The sequence below is a fragment of the Dendropsophus ebraccatus genome, chromosome 9 (genome assembly GCF_027789765.1).
Source record: "Dendropsophus ebraccatus isolate aDenEbr1 chromosome 9, aDenEbr1.pat, whole genome shotgun sequence".
Classification (NCBI taxonomy): domain Eukaryota; kingdom Metazoa; phylum Chordata; class Amphibia; order Anura; family Hylidae; genus Dendropsophus; species Dendropsophus ebraccatus.
In genome coordinates, this window is record NC_091462.1 from 50,001,516 (window position 1) to 50,019,540 (window position 18,025).

General features: G+C 46.0%; 1 protein-coding gene across 1 annotated transcript in view; it reads left to right on the top strand.

Annotated features, from left to right (window-relative positions):
* UBE2G2 (ubiquitin conjugating enzyme E2 G2) overlaps positions 1–18,025 on the top strand; it is a 43,426-nt gene that overhangs the window by 16,992 nt on the left and 8,409 nt on the right. The window contains exons 3-4 of the mRNA XM_069985230.1: positions 663–708; positions 13,960–14,078. Of these exons, the coding sequence (XP_069841331.1) occupies positions 663–708; positions 13,960–14,078 (165 nt within the window). The remainder of the gene's footprint in view (positions 1–662; positions 709–13,959; positions 14,079–18,025) is intronic.

The following is an 18,025-nucleotide window of genomic DNA, read 5'->3' on the forward strand; positions in this document are numbered from 1 at the left end:
AGATTATCTGACAGATGTTTGAGACCAAAGGCAGGAATGGATATGAAAAGAGGAGAAATCTCAGTCATTCCTTTATGACCTGTTTTCTGTTTATAGTATGTTTCTGGCTTTGGCTTCAAAAGTCTGTCAGATAAATCTGTGTGTGTAATAGGGCCTTAAAGGGAACCTGTCGCCCCCCCGTGCCGGGGTGACAGGCTCCCGACCCCCCCCCCCCCCCGCTACAGCCCCCTATACTCAGCTGATCCAGCCGGGTCCCGCTTCTGGATCCAGTCTGCAGCGGCTGAGATCTCCGTGACCCGACCGGATCCAGAAGCGGGACCCGGCGGGATCAGGCGAGTATAGGGGGCTGTAGCGGGGGGTCGGGAGCCTGTCACCCCGGCACGGGGTGGGGGGGGGGGGGGTGACAGGTTCCCTTTAACATATGATACCACTGAAAACACCAGACAAAATAACTTAGCCAGTAGACTACCATGTGCCATGATGGAGACCTGACAGACCTGAAAGTCTGAAAGACCTGACAGACCTGAAAGTCTGAAAGGGTCTGTAGGGCCTTGTTTGCTAGGTTTTAGGTTTTCTTGCTGCATTTATCTATACTTTGTAATTCCATGAATACTTATGTTTTGTGATTCCCATGCATATTTCTTTGTTTTTTTCTCTTGCAGGCCCAATAAATGAAGAAAACTTCTTTGAATGGGAAGCTTTGATCATGTGAGTACAACACTGCTCTCAATGTACAGTAACATCCCTAACAATTTCCGAATTTCCTTACATACTGGATTATTGAACACTCTCGGCGCAGCCTTCTGGTTATGGTTAGATTACAGACTATTCCCAGGATATTTAGCTTCAGTGTTTGTAAGCCAAATCCATGAGTGGAATATAAACAGAGAAAAGGTATAGTAGAAAGATCCTTTCTGCTTCTCTGGATTTTTCTTAAATGGGCACTGTCATTTAAAGGACCGTTTGACATGCTACACAGACATGTCTAAAGTTTGATTGGTCAGGGGCTCACTGCTAAGACCTCCACTGATCAGGAGAATGAGCCAGGCGAATCATGCGTTACTACATTTTACTCCCTGGATTAAAGACTTGAAGAGGCTCTGTCAGTAGGTTTAAGCTGTCCTATCCTCCATTATAAATCTATGCGGCCGCTGGGCAGAGATGATTGACATAGAGGACATAAAGCACACTACTTACGCACACTACCCCCCTGCTCATTCTCCTGGTCGATGGAGGTCTCGGCAGTGAGGCTTCAACCTTTAAAATTTTTTCGAAATGTCCCTGTTGTATCTCAAAAATGTTCTTAATAACAGGTATAATTTAACAGATATTATCACAAGCTACGACCTTAGTGTTCTGTGCTGCAGTTCTGTTCTGGAGGCAAGTGCGGGAACTTCTAGAATTTCAAGAGAGGCTCTGGATGCCAAACTAACACCCAACAACGAATGACAGATATATCGTACAAAGCTGTAAAGCTTCTTTTTTGATATTTCATTTGATGTCAAAGAAGCATCTTTACACCTCCGCTTTAACCCATTTCTGGCTGTTCCGAGGTGAGAAGCTGTCAGTAATTACCACCAGGAAAAGAATGGCTTTCAGCTCTGAAAGATGTGTATAAGACTTAATGGTACTCTTCTAATGGAGTTTCCACTATTATTGGGACCAATTACAAAGGCCTCTCTTCATCCTTAAAAAGGTTATCCAGGGTTAGAAAAACATGACAGATTTCTTTCAAAAACTGCACCACTTTTGTTCTCAAGTTTGTGTTTCTGGAAGAAGGCGACCATGTTTTTCTAAGCCTGAATAACCCCCTTCAAGCGTCCATTCACACTTACAAGACATGCAGCAGATTTGATTCTGTAGATTTAATGCTTTGTCCCATCATTTTGTTACATTGATATCTTCGACGTTAAGTCTGCAGCAGATCCTGCAAGTGTGACTAGACCCTAAGGGCCCTTTTAGACGGAGGCTGATCAGGACTGTCATTGTTCATTTGCAGTGCCTTTACATGGCGTGATTAATCCAGCGGCCGGCCATCATGAATGGCCATCAACATTTATTGTTATTGGCCGCCCATCTACTATTACACAGAGAGATGTGCAGCCGATAACGATAAATTTTAATTCACAAACGATCAAATCCTCGGCAGCTGACCTTTTGGCACTTATACACGTGCTGATTATCGATGGAATGAGCGTTCCTAAGAGCGCTTGTGAGCGATAATCGGCCTGTATTAAAGGACTCTTAAGTCAATGTTGTAAGCAGAGCCTGATTCATCTAGTCTGTCCTGATATAGTTTTAATTTTTTTTTCCGTATTTGAAGCCGTCCTATGTACAGCACTATAAAAATAGTATAAAATTTAATATTGTGCACACTATACTAGTGTGGATGATGACTGTGGTAAAGCAGATCTGTTCTGTTTGGCAGACCCCCCTCCCCCCTCAGACCCCCTTTTTGTCTCATTAAATTTCAGACCATGAGCACCTGAATTAATGTCCCAGTTTACCGTCCTCTAGGGAGTGGTTGATGCGGGTTCTGTGCCCTGCTCACCTGCTTGTCTGGAGGTTGTAATACTTAGGAATTCCCCTTTGCTGGAATGGTAGATTACAGTTGCTTCTGGTAGATTTCCAAGGTCTAAATAAACACTTGGGAGGGGAAATATAAACATCTTTAATATCTTTAAAACAATCATTATGCTAAATGCTTTGTCTATAATTTATCACACAATGTTTTTCTGTTTTCTTAACAATTAAACTGCCCATTGTTACTGTAGAAGTTAGCGTTCACACGTACTCCCAGTGAATCATTTTTTCACAGGCTGTTAAGATGCTACAACGTGTTTTAGATTTTTATTTTGTTAGCAGTTGTGATCTTGTTAATTAAGCTTTTATTTGAATACCGAATTCCTTTCACACAGGGCCATGGAGTCGGTAAGACGCAGCTCCAACTCCGGCTCCTTCATAAATGTCCATAATGGCCTAGTGTAAAGTACAACTGGCTTAGCAGCACTTCTTCATAATGTCCTACATAATCCCGGCAAGCAAATTCTCCTCTTTGTGTATGTGCAGTAGATGCAGCTATTTTCCACCCACCATGTCCTGAAGAACTCAAAACTAGACTAGATGGAGCAGGTGGTCTTTTCTGCTGACAATCTTCTATGTTTCTAACTAAATATTTACCACACACAAAGCAAAATTGCTAACAATGCCAGATACCTGTCATAAAGAGGTCAGACATAGGCCTGGATTTAAAGTGAATGTACCACTAGGTACATTGTTTTGTGTTTTTTTTTACATGAGTAGACTGGCGTGGAGATGCCGCGGTCCTTTTTTGAACCGTGACCCTGTTCCTGCACACAGCACCGGTTTATTCCCAGGCACTGGCTGGCATGAAGACTACTCTGCTCATGCTTATAATGGAGTATGGATTTAATTAGGGGTAAGAGGTCATATAATGTATGGGGTGCTCACTTCCACTGGAGATATAGTGTATCATGGTAGACATCGAAAGGAGGAAAATGTAGAGGGCACTCACTATTAAAACTTGATTAGAATTGATTGATTGCATTGAATAGAAGCATGTGGCGTCGTCTCCCATGCTCGTCCAGCTATGGTGTTTTTAAGAAGATAATAAATAAAGAATAAGTTTTAATTGTGAGTGCCCTCTACGTTTTCCTCTTTTCGATGTCTTCTTATTGTCCATGTTATTCAGGAGGATATCTCTGGATCAGCTGCACAGAACAATGTAAGTGATACATCGTTCTGCTCAGATTCTCTGTCACTAGTTTATACTACCCTGAGATAGGAAAGCATAAACCTACTGACCAAGTCTCTTAAAGTCTTTATACCAGTTTCCAGGTATGAATGATATGGAAGAATATTGCTGCAAAATGGAAGATGAATATTCAAGAGGTGGGGTGCGCCGAATTTGTGCTCTATGGTAAATAGTCCAATAAACTTATACAATTAACTAAAGATTTCCTTAAAACGGCCCTGGTAATGAAGGTAAAAATATGATCTTCATCCTCAGCTTTCTGTGCCATATGGAAACATAACAGCTGGTTAGAGTCTTCTAACCTGCTGTTAATTTCCCTTTAAGGGTCAGTTGAGACGTACATACTCGCAGTGTAAATCTGTCAGGTCCTGGCAGTTCACTGTCACAACATACTCGCAGCGGTCGGAACGACCGCTGCGTGTATGTAATTCTGCCGGCCCCTTAACCTTTTCGGCTCCCGATGCTGCCGCTGCCCGCTGTGTCTGTATATACATTACCTGTCCTCTCTGCACGGGGTCCCCGCGTACTGCTCTCCCGCCCGGCCAATCAGGGGCTGCGGCTGGGCAACACACTGATTGGCCGGACGGTAGAGCAGTATGTTGTGACAGTGAACTGCCAGGACCTGACAGACTCGCAGCCACTCGCTGCAAGTCTGTACGTCTGAACTGACCTTTAGGGTGCGTTCACATGTACAGGATCCGCAGCAGATTTGATGGTGCAGATTTGATGCTGTGTTCGTTTATTTAGATCGAATCTGCTGCGGATCTGCACCATCAAATCTGGGACCCCTACTGTTCATTAGAACGAACAGATACTACACTAGACAGCGTTATAAACTTATAATGGGACCATCTAGTTGCTGTGAAGCACGTCCCCGCTAGTTCTCATGATCAGAGCTGAGACTCTGACCAATGTCAATGTTTTTTTTTAATTTTTTTAAATAGCAGGTATGCTTTAAAGTGTATCTGTAATGCTGAGCTCTTACCTGTTCCTCAGATTGAGTTTAGAGAAACACCTATGTCCATGCTAGACATTCAGATTGCCAAAGCAACTTTATGGTGCCCAGCAAATTCAATGCAGAAATCTTTAGGCTAGTTTGACATTGGGTCCTATTCCACGGGGCGAGGAGAGCCCGATCAACGATGTAAACGAGCGGCGATCTGCTAGATTGCCGCTCGTTTACTGGGCTTATTCCACGGCCCGATGATCATTGAGCGAGGGCTGCAGGGACATCGTTACCGATGTCCTTGCAGCATCATACATTACCTGTCCAGGCTTGTTCTCAGCACTGTCTTCATCCCCGGGTCCCGCGCGCTCTATCTTCAGAATGGCCGGTCAGCTGACAGGCCACACTCAGCCAATCACAGGCCGCGGTGGTCCCGGCCTGTGATTGGCTGAGCGCTCCGTCAGCTGACCGGCCATTCTGAAGATAGAGCGTGCAGGACTCTGGGATGAAGACAGCGCGGAGAAGAACCCTGGACAGGTAATGTATGATGCTGCTTGTCAAATTGTCGGTCGCCTGCCTCGCACAGCTATTCAACCGTAGCGATGCGTGGTGGGGGAACGATGATTTTAGGTCTGGCCCTAAATGAACGATCAGCCGATGACACGATCATCGGCTAATCGTTCTCTCTAATTCACCGAACGATAATCGGCCGAATCGGGCAAAATGGGGCCGATCCGGTCGATTGTCGTTACTGTGGGATAGGGCCCTTTGACTTCATCCGGAGTGCAGCAGTGTTTTACCTCGACTAATATATGTATAGTAATAGTAATATAGTGTAAAGTATATAATGTAATAGTTTCTGGCATTGATCTCGCTGGATATGATATAGGTTCTCCACACTTTATCTAAAGAACTTGAGTGTATACTATTGTGGAGAGATACTGGGAATAGAGACTGTGCTCCTGGATGTCCCTGCTGTTGTGTTAGTATGGGTACAATGTAGCATGCATTCAGCTCATTTGGAGGTGACCTGTACAGAGCAGAGAGGTGGTCTATACTGGACATCCCATTGAACACTGCGTTCAGTATTAGTTGTGGGCTGAGGTATAAGCCCCTATGTTAACGTCAGGGCTCATGTATATACTAGTAAGGCTTCCTGTTAGGGCGTAGTTTAACAAATCAGTGTGAACCTAACGTATGTATTAGAGAATGATATAAACAGCAATTCCGTAGTATACACTTATCAAGAGAATCTCTCCATTTACGAGTCAATGCAGCCTAGATCACAGAGCTACAGGTTCACATTCTCCACTGTCGCCATACAAGTTCATTAGCCCAAAAGAGGAGGAAAACAACCTGTGTCTGCTGAAGCCGAGAGGAGTTTGTAGCCGCTGCTTTATAGCTCTGTAATCAGTTCCCTCCTGCTTGTGAAGGGAGGGAGTCTGATTATAGGTATACGTGTAATGGGTTGTCGAACATGTCCAGAGTCCTACCATGGAAGCATTGTACTATGACCTTGGCATAACATACAGTGAAGTATAACCGGTAGCAGTGGGCAGAATTCAGACTGTAAGTTTAAGACAAAGTTTGTTTTTTACCTTTTTAAAGATTCCAGACAACCCCTGTAAACAATTGCTAAACTAAAATTTGTTCTCTGGAATACCCCTTTAACAGAGCAGAGACAAAAGCAGTATTGCTGCCACAGTAATATACAAAAGCTAGGGGGGGGGGAATGATCATCTGCTTTTAAAAACAAAAACTAAGGCACACTGAAATACACTGTTAACTTTATGTTGTTCACCATGCACAGCTGTATACACTCATTTAAAGGGGTAGTGCGGCAGTAAAAGATTATTCACAGAATAACACACATTACAAAGTTATACAACTTTGTAATGTATGTTATGTCTGTGAACGGCCCCCTTCCCCGTGTCCCACCACCCCCACCCCTGTACCCGGAAGTGTAGTGCATTATACATTACCTGATCCGTGTCGCGCCTGTCCGCCATCTTGTGCCAAACGTCATCTTCGGCCTGCCGGCCCGAACACCTCCGGTCTTCCCGAGTGCCGGGCGCCCTCAGCTGCGTCATCAGCCGCTGAGCCGCGATTGGCCGAGCACAGTTATGCTCAGCCAGTCGCGGCTGAGCAGCTGATGACGTGGCAGAGGGCGCCCGGCACTCGGGAAGGTCGGAGGTGTTCGGGCCGGCAGGCCGAAGATGACGTTTGGCACAAGATGGCGGACGTGTGTCGACACGGATCAGGTATGTATAATGCACTACATTTCCGGGTACAGGGGTGGGGGTGGTGGGACACGGGGAAGGGGGCTGTTCACAGACATAACATACATTACAAAGTTGTATAACTTTGTAATGTGTGTTATTCTGTGAATAATTTTTTACTGCCGCACTACCCCTTTAATAGTTGGACCAAGCACCGCAATTCTGTGGTCCAGTCATGGAAATGGGATTGAGCTTTAGTTGCAGGCGCAACTGCTATAAAACATAAGGAGCTATATACAACATAGGTAGACTTTTAGAGCATTGTGATTCCTTAACTGATTGTTGAGGCCAGGGCCGCTTCAACCAGAGGGCACATGGTGCACGTGCACCGGGCCCACTGGTTAAAGGGGCCCCCCCGAGCAGGCCGGCCGTTGCTATGTGCGACCAGTGCGGTCGCACAGGGCTCCGGCCTCCAGCCTGTCAGGGGGGAGCGCCATGGATGGGTAATCTACTTACCCCTCCATGGCGCCCCCTGCAGGGCCCCCCCGTCCGCCGCTGCTTCCGCCCCCATCCGCTGCTGCTGCGGCGCTTCAGCAGCAGCGATACTGACAGAGAGAGCCATTGGCTCCCTCCCTGTCAGTCACTCTTGTGGCCGCACTCTCCCTCTAGCGCCCGACGTCACTGAAGCGTCGGCGCGAGGGTAAGGGGAGTGCAGCCTCTTGTTACCGCTGCAGTGCGGCCACAGGAGGGAAGAGAAGAGGAACGCGTGGATCCAGGTGAGTAAAAGTGTTTGTTTTTTTCAATATTATATGGGAGGGGGAGCGCATATGCTATTGGGGAGCACAGGGGGCTATATACTATGGGGGGGGCCGGCTATATACTATGGGGGAGCACAGGGGAGCTATATACTATGGGAGGGGCGGCTATATAATATGGGGGAGCACAGGGGAGCTATATACTATGGGGGAGCACAGGGGAGCTATATACTATGGGGGGGGCGGCTATATACTATGGGGGAGCACAGGGGAGCTATATACTATGGGAGGGGCGGCTATATACTATGGGGAGCACAGGGGAGCTATATACTATGGGGGAGCACAGGGGAGCTATATACTATGGGGGAGCACAGGGGAGCTATATACTATGGGGGAGCACAGGGGAGCTATATACTATGGGGGAGCACAGGGGAGCAATGTACTATGGGGGGGAGGCTATATACTATGGGGGAGCACAGGGGAGCTATATACTATGGGGGAGCACAGGGGAGATATATACTATGGGGGGTTATATACTATTGGGGAGCACAGGGGAGCTATGTACTATGGGGGGGGCGGCTATATACTATGGGGGAGCACAGGGGAGCTATGTACTATGGGGGGGCGGCTATATACTATGGGGGAGCACAGGGGAGCTATATACTATGGGGGAGCACAGGGGAGCTATATACTATGGGGGAGCACAGGGGCTATATACTATGAGGGAGCACAGGGGGCATTATACTATGGGGGAGCACAGGGGAGCTATATACTATGGGGAGCACAGGGCGGCTATATACTATAGGGGAGCACAGGGGAGCTATATACTATTGGGGATCATAGGGGAGCTATGTACTATTGGGGAGCACAGGGGGCTATATACTATGGGGGAGCACAGGGGGCTATATACTATGGGGGAGCACAGGGGAGCTATATACTATTGGGGAGCACAGGGGAGCTATATACTATTGTGGAGTACAGGGGGCTATATACTATTGGGGAGCACAGGGGGCTGTATACTATGGGGGAGCACGGGGCTATATACTATGGGGGAGCACGGGGCTATATACTATGGGGGAGCACAGGGGAGCTATATACTATTGGGGAGCACATGGGAGCTATATACTATTGTGGAGCACAGTGGGCTATATACTATTGGGGAGCACAGGGGTCTATATACTATGGGGGAGAGCACAGTGGGGCTATATATTGGGGAGAGCACAGGGGGGCTATATACTGTTGGGGAGAGCACAGGGGGGCTATATACTATTGGAGAGCACAGGGGGGCTATATACTATTGGGGAGAGCACATGGGGGGCTATATACTATTGGGGGAGAGCACAGGGGGGCTATATACTAATGGGGGAACGTACAAGAGGGCTGTATATAACTGGAGGAGCACATGAGGGTCTATATACTACAGAGACACCTTAAAACTATGGAGGCACAGAGGGGTGTAACTATGTAGGGGTACAGAGGGGTGTAACTACTGTATAGGGGTACAAGGGACCTAACTACTGTATATGTTGGAGCCTAAAATATTTGTCTGTCAGATTCTGGAGAGAAGATTCACAGCCAGGAGAAGACTTCAAGGTGGCCCAGGCTGGATGGAGAGAAAAAGAAAAGGTGACAGACTCTGATCGGAGAAGACGCCCCCGGTGAGTCACTGGATGTAACTGCACTCTGTTATAGGGTTGTAGTGTTAGGGGTCATGATGTGGCGGTATTATGTAATGGTATCATTGGTGATATCTTTCTGTTTTGTTTAGTGCAGTTTCTATGTAATATGTAATCACTGTATGGTGGAAAAAGTGTTATAAGGTAACTACTGTATGTATTGGGGCGCTTGATACAGTGTGGGGGCAAATTCAGTACATTATACAATTTGCTAAAAGGGAAGGGGGGGGCCCACTCTTGAGGGCTGTGCACTGGGCCCACCAATGTATTAAAACGGCCCTGGTTGAGGCCGTCAAAGTTGGACACCTACTGATCAGATGTGATGACCCAACAAAATGGTACTTGCAAAAAACTTTTTTCCTTGTTATGTATATCTTGAAAAGTTCAATAATACAAGGCAAAAATACATGGCACAATTGTGTGAAGACCGACAGTCATCTGTCCAGTGCACTGTGGTGACTTTCCTTTTTGTTTCTTTATGAGAGCATTTTTGCCTTGTATTATTGTTTTTTTTTTTCAAGATCTACATAAAAATAAAGTTTTTGAAAGTACAATTTTGTTGTGTCCCATTACTTATATATTGTTTGAAAGTTATACCAAGTAAGCAGCTTGGTTTGGGACTTGGTCACACAGTGCAACCAGCACCACTATACGATTTTGTATATACAGATATGATGACCCATCAATAGTATTTCTTCACTGTCATTTAAAAAATACTTTAAATATGTCATAGAGGAAAAAAATTTTTTTTCTTTCTGTGGTGACAGTGCTGCTTTTCTGTATGGGTTGTTTCTAGTATTAGACTAGTATTGTGTCTAGTATCATACTCCACTTATAGGGGATATCCCGGAAGCAGAAGAGGTCCTACCTGCATATGAGTGCATGCTCAGGTCTGATTGATAGGCATTTGAATATCTGAAAAGTTTGGTGCAGTCCTACGGAGTCAGCAACGATTGTACATTGCATTCAAGTGTAATTTCGCCTGATCACAATGCTGGCAACATGTACCAGCCCCCTTCTTGTCTCATAAGGTAGACTTTCAAGATGGCCAGAGGGTGGAAGTAGTGCATTGGGAGCAGAACAGGTAGGACCTTTTCTGCTCTCCGGATAACCCTTTAAGCATGTTGTTCTCCTCCTTCTTTTGTGTCCTCTTATTACCATTTCTTTTTGTGTCTTCTATATTGTTGATGTGTTGTTCATTACATTCACTTAGGCTGTCTAATAAGCAGCATGTTGTACTAGAAGTGTTAATGTTTTGTGGCGGTTTACGATGTGGAACCTCTGTCCACTTGAAACAATTGTGCCAGCTTTCCCAAACAGCTGCCTCTCTCTTACATGACATGTATCCTTTAAGACATGCCTCGCAGGCAGATAGTTCAATTATAGCCTCACACACCCTGCCTATTAAGAGGAGCGCCGTGACCTTGCCATTAGAGCATGCTTTGATTCCCAATGTTTTGTGTGGATGTGTGTTGTTTTTTTTTTCTTCTCTCCGTTAAGTCCGCCTAGAAAAAAAAAAGGCACACATGACGGTGGAGGGACTTTGATGTGCATGTGTTACACTGAAACTACTTTATTTCTCTCCCTTTCATTTATAATGGGTGAAACTGGTCGTATTATCAATGAGTTAGTGAGATGAAATGTGTAATGCGCACACTGGATCCACACCTGGAGGGGTAGAAATAAAGCTACAGCAGGATTTATGGTGTTAACCGTTCTGTATACTGTGTATTATTGTAGGTATATGTGTCTGGGGAATCTGGGTATTCAAATTATTTATTAAAATGGTATTCCCTTTGGAAGCTCTTGGGACCTTCAGTCGGAGCTGCACAAACTGAGTGCATCTTGGTTGTATAAAGCTTCCTGACCTCCCAAGCAGGCTGGAGACAGATAGCGGACCCTGGTTCTTGAGATAGGTGCAGGTCCCAGAGGTGGGCCCATGTCTGTCAGATATTTATGACATATCCGTTCTATGTATAGCATGGGCAAAAAGCTATTAAGCTGTGCCATTCTGATGTCTGCAGCGCATAGCTCTTAACTAGAGTGTGCTCTCTACTTGTCATCCTGGCTAAGTAGCTTTGTATTTACAAAAACTGTGGCACTAAAAGACTAAGCAACTTTTCCCCGATTTAGGGTTCTTGTCTCCAGGTTTTTGCTGCCATCTGGTAAATGATGACCTTTAAAGGTGCGTTCACATGTACAGGGTCCGCAGCAGATTTGATGGCGCACATTAGAGGCTGTGTTCAGTTATTTAGTCAAATCTGCTGCAGCTCTGTGACATCAAATCTGCTGCGGAACCTGTACGTGTGAAGCTAACCAAAGACATTATATAGGTTGTCGGGGTATACAAAAAATGTTTGGCTGTGGGTGGGGTAAAAATAGAAAAGAACCTGAACTCACCTGCCCTGATTCCCAACAGCCTCTGTGCAGACACTGACATTTCTCTTAGCTGCTTCCTAATTTCTGATGATGATTTGATGTTGCAAGGGGGGGCATCTGTATGGCAGCTGCGGGGGATCCCGAGGTTGAGCGGTTCCTTTTTTACCCTACCCTTAGCCACATAGCCCCAAACACAGCCTCTTTAGTGATTGCAATACCCAGTGACTACACGTAAATACTCATAGCTGCCACGTTCGCACTATGTTTTTTTGCAATAAACAACGGCTGTTGTTGCAGGCTGCAACAACGGCCGTTGTTTATTAACAACGGTCAGTTACATTACAGTACATGGAACAACGGCCATAGTGTATACACCCTGTATACACTACGGCCATTGTTCTCTGTGGCGTTCAATATAGGTGAACAGCGGTCGTACAAAATAGCCTGTGCTCACAGTGTAAAGTATGTCTCCCGGCCATACTTTACACTGTTGTCTATTGTAAATTGGAGTGTGGGCACACCCGAATGTGCCCGCATCCCAATTAAAATGAAATCATGTTTATCCGGTCGATACTGCAGTATCGGCTGGGTGAACATGTAGGAAATCGTCCGTGTCAAAAAACGGCCGATCATGCCCTGTGTGACCTTGGCCTTAGGAAGGGGCTGTCTGGATAAGACAAACATTTTAAAAATTCCAACTTTAATAAAATATCATCTTAATAACAGGCATACACAATACAGGAAGGTACAAACAGGAATATAATAGAAACTCTTTGGCTAAGTTTCCATAAGTAGACAATAAGTTGTCGTAATGTTTCTTGAAATTAGAGGCTCAGACTGCAAGTTGCGCATACTTTACTTGTCTGACATGCTCCGTACACAATAAGACATATATGTAAGGCTAGAGGTCAAGCTAAATGTTTGTCCCCTGCAGCTTTTTGTCTGAGATGACAAATAACTTCATGGAATTCTTTCTTGGTTACATTTCCACTTGTTGCAGTGTCTGCTAAAGGAGTATCAGGTTATGTAATAATCCTGTGTGAAACCATGTCACAGTTGGATAGCAAGGCTGGAGGGGATTTCCTGCTTTTCCCCTAAAGGGATATTCCCATCTCAACTAATACAGTTAAACTTGTAGGGTTTGTCAGTGGTCTGGCTGGTTTATCTAAAGGTATTAAAGAAGTGCAAAAATGGTATACTGTGGCCTGTTAGCCCCTTCAGTGGTGTGCAACGCCATTGTAAGCCGGGTATCAGCTCTGGGCCTGCCCTTGGCCATGTGATGTGCAAACAGATCCGTTGAAAGCTATGTGTGGCAGTCTCTCCAATGACAAGCAAATCAACGTCCTGGCCAGGAACGAGGTATACAGTCAAGGAGGTGGCTGATGCCCCTGTGGACTTAACTCACTGTTTTCAAGCAGAGATCTATCACTCATCTTTAAAGCTCATGTAATGTTTTGGAGTAAATAGTGTTTATAGGGGATCTATCAGCAGGTAAGATTTGCCTGGACATCCCGCTCAGCTAATCAGTGGCTGCGGCAGGGCTGATTGTCAATCCCACTGCTAGTACGTCTTCTCATAGAAATTAGAGGCCATGAATCCGCTGCAGATCTGACCTGTGTGTTTGTACCCTTAAAGGGAACCAATCAGCCCAATTGGGCTTATATGGTTCCCTGGAACGCTGTATAAATCTCCTGCAGCACGTACCGACCGCGGCTGCTGCAGGAACCTTATACCAGAGAAAAACTAGTTTATGACCTGGACGAATGGTAGGCAGAGCCAGGCAGGTAGTCATCTTGGCTGATTGGTTCCCTTTAAAGCCAATGCAGATTGAAATGCATTATGAAAGTGACATTATATTATGCCTTCTGACTTTAGCACTGTACACCATGGTAATATTCTGCAGTATATTGTAGTATTATCCTGGTAACCCATTTGTCCTTTTGAAATATTTTTCCATTAAGTGCCCGCAGAGGAGTTTGTTAGAACCAGACATAGTATAGCTCCCCTATGAAACTAAACTTTTAGATTGCAGCAGTATACGGATATTTACTCCTAAAACAGACCATGCCTATATTATAGAACACAAAGTAATGGAATGTTTTTATCATTTCGCTATTTTAGCTTTGGAATGCTTTTAGCACTTTCCCATTGTCTGTAACTATAAATGTTTCCTACCTAGCTATTAACATTATAATATTTGTCTGTGCAGGGGCCCAGAAGACACATGCTTTGAGTGTGGAGTGTTCCCAGCCATTCTCAGCTTCCCTCTAGATTATCCTCTGAGTCCTCCTAAAATGAGGTTTACCTGTGAGATGTTTCACCCAAACAGTAAGTACAAGTATATATGTATATACTTCCATCTACTTATCAGCCATAATATAAACACCACTGATAGGTGAAGTAAATAGTACTGATTATGTCACTACAATGGCAGCTGTCAAGCTGTCAATATTATTATTAACCCCTTAACGACATCGGGCGTAAACTTACGCCCTCGCAGCCTGGTACTTAACGCACCAGGGCGTAAATTTACGCCCGATGTTTACCCGACCGCTGCGTGTAAACACGCGGCGATCGGGTAATGATGGCTGCTGTTACTAACAGCAGACCACCGCAGCTTGCCGGCACGGGGGGGTGATTAACCCCTCCGTGCCGACGATCGCTGTAATTGGCTGATTTATCCAAATCAGCCAACTACAGTGATTTTCCGGTTCCCGGGTCATCGGTGACCCGGGGACCCGGAATTTAATGATGATTGGTGCTGTCCGAGACAGCACCAATCATCATTAGTGTGTATACTAGAGGGGGCCATGGTGCCACCCCCCAGATCGCTGCTATTGGCCGGCCAAGCCCGGCCGGCCAATAGCGGCGATCAAAGTAAAAATAAATATTTTTACTTTGATCTGCACGCCTCAGTCGGTTACCTGAGGTGAGCAGAGCAGGTGTGTGTGGTGTGTAGTGCACCATACTCACCTGATCGTAGCGTCCGGTGCGGCGAATCGGCGATTCCGTGGCGTCCGCGTTCGTTCGGCGTCGGCTTCTTTCCACGTCATCGTTCGGCTTCTTTGTTCGGGTCTTGTCGCTTTTTTTCCGGAGATCTTCGGCTATTTCCGTCAGGTACGTAGTACTGCCCCCTAGCGGCTGGTTAGTGTATATCATACACTAATCAGTGGCTTTGGGGTGAAGAAATAGCATTTTTTTTTTTTTTTCCCCTCCATTTTTTTTTTTTTTTTTTTTTTGCGTCCTTTCGCCGCTGAGTGCCGATCAGCTTTGCACGTAAGTGCGCCGCTGATCAGCAACTCCGCTTTTTTGGCGTAGGGGGTTTTTTCCCCCCTTTTCACCCTTTTTTTTCTATATCCTACTGCCACTGTTTGCTGAAAAGTACCGCACATAAGTGCGACATTTATCAGCAACTCTTTTTTTGGCGTAGGTTCCCCCCCCCCCCCCTTACTGTGAAAAACACGTAAAACACAAAACACTACACTACACTACCACACATTACATTACAATACATCTAATAAAGCTTTACACTACACCACTACACCACATTACATTTACATACCCCCCTACCCCAATCCCCGTATAAAAATGTCACAGAAACGATTTTCGGTGGAAGAGGCGTACGCACTTATCGCCTCTGACACCGAAACAGCCAGTGAGGATGAATGGGGGGATCCTTCATTCCTCCATTCATCCTCATCATCATCATCATCATCCAGTGATGATGATTATCCACCACGGCGTCCAAGGAGAACGCCTCGGGCTGCCCCCCGTCAATCCATCCCATCCCCTGCCCCCCAGACAAGTCATCCCATCCCGCCCCCTGCCCCCCAGACACGTCATCCTATCCCACCCCCCGTCCCCCAGACAGGTGACCCCATCCCGCCCACTGTCCCCCAGACAGGTGACCCCATCTGGAACCCAGACCCCCAAAATCATCAGCCCTGGATTCCTGGCTTTACGGCAACGGCGGGAATCCAGGTTAACCCCACAGGTCTCAGAGAAATAGACTTTTTCAAACTCTATTTCTCTGGTGACCTTGTAAATTTGATGGTGGCGCAAACAAACCTGTACGCGCACCAATTCCTGGCCCAGAACCCCTCCTCTTCTTTTGCTAGGCCCATGGCGTGGACCCCTACTGATGCAGCCGAAATGACTAAATTTTGGGGGCTCCTGCTGCACATGGGCCTAGTAAAAAAACCCACAATGCGGCAATACTGGAGTGGGGATATTATATATAATACCCCACTTTACAGAATGGCCATGGGACGGGTACGATTCGAAACCCTCCTAAAATTCTTGCATTACAATGACAATGCAAGGTGCCCCCCACGAGATGACCCCTCATATGACCGACTGTACAAAGTACGGCCGGTCATAGAGCACTTCTCAGCCAAATTTACTGAGATGTATATCCCAGAGAAATACATCTCAGTAGATGAGTCCCTCCTGAGCTTCAAAGGAAGACTCCATTTCCGCCAGTACCTTCCCAATAAAAGATCGCGGTATGGCGTGAAATTCTACAAACTCTGTGAGAGTACCTCAGGGTACACTTACAGATTTAGAGTGTATGAGGGTAGGGACACCCGAATCCAGCCCCCAGAATGCCCCCCCATCCTCGGAGTTAGTGGGAAGATCGTTTGGGAGCTGATCTTCCCACTGCTGGATAAAGGTTATCACCTGTTTGTTGATAACTTTTATACCAGCATCCCCCTGTTTCGGTCACTCGCTGCCCGAGCTACAGTAGCTTGCGGCACGATCCGAAAAAACCAAAGAGGCCTCCCAAGTCACCCTGTTAGAGAAACGATGAGAAGGGGTGCGTGCAAGGCCTATTCCTGTGAAAACATGTTGTTGGTCAGATATAAGGACAAGCGCGATGTCCTTATTCTGACCACAATTCACAGGAATAGCACCACCCCTGTCACTGTACGTGGTACCACAAACGTGGTGAACAAACCTGATTGTATTCTAGAGTACAATCAGTATATGGGAGGAGTTGATCTCTCAGATCAAGTCCTCAAGCCATATAACGCCACGCGAAAAACCAGAACGTGGTACAAAAAGGTGGCCGTACATCTGGTACAAACAGCGATGTACAACGCTTTTGTGTTGTACCGATGTGCCGGCCACCAGGGGAAATTCCTTGATTTCCAGGAAGCAGTAATCAAAGCCCTGATATTCTGCAGCCACGGAGCGGGCCCCAGCGCTTCTGGATATGAAGGACCCCGTATCGTAGAGGGACAACATTTTCCAGGTGAAGTCCCCCACACTGGAAAAAAGGGGAGATCCCAAAAGAAGTGCAGAGTGTGCCACAAAAGGGGGATCAGGAAGGACACCATTTACCAGTGTGACACCTGTCCTGATCACCCCGGCCTCTGCATAAAGGATTGCTTCAAGGCGTACCACACGTCATTGGAGTTCTAAATTTTCAATATTCTGTCCCTTATTCTTATTTCAGGGGTCACGTTGATCCAGGGATTAGTCTGATTGCCAATATGGAGTCGGGAAGGAATTTTTCCCCTGTGATGAGGCTACTGTTTTCTGCCTCACTAGGGTTTTTTGCCTTCCTCTGGATCAACACAGGTTGAATTTGATGGACTCCTGTCCTTTTCAACCTTATAAACTTCTAATTGGCCCAATACCCCCAAATTAATTAAAATTGTTCCTTTTCCCCAACTAAATAGGCATGGCCCCCATTCCCATTAGAGGATGCCATGGTGCAATTAGAAAGCCCCTGTGCGGCCAGGACAGTACAAACCCCCCACAAGTGACCCCATTCTGGAAACTACACCCCATAAGGAATCTAACAAGGGGGGCAGCGGGGATATGCCCCCCTGGTGACGGGCACATTTGTGCTGTGAAAGTGAAAAAAATAGTATTTTTCATCTTCACAGCACATGTTCTACATATGTGCTCGTCACCAGTGGGGTCCATATGCCCACTGCACCCCTTGTTAGATTCCTTATGGGGTGTAGTTTCCAGAATGGGGTCACTTGTGGGGGGTTTCTACTGTCTTGGCAGCACAGGAGCTTTGTAAATGCAACATGGCCTCCGTCCTCCATTCCAGCCTCTAAATGGCGCTCTGTCCCTTTGGTGGCTTGCCCTGTGCCCATATGGCATATTATGTCCACATGTGGGGTATTTTCGTACTCAGGGGAAATTACCCTACACATTTTGCATTTATTTTCTCTTTTAACCCCTTTTGGAAATGAAAAATATCAAGGCTGGACCAACATTTAGTGTAAAAAAAATATATATTTTTACACTAAATCATT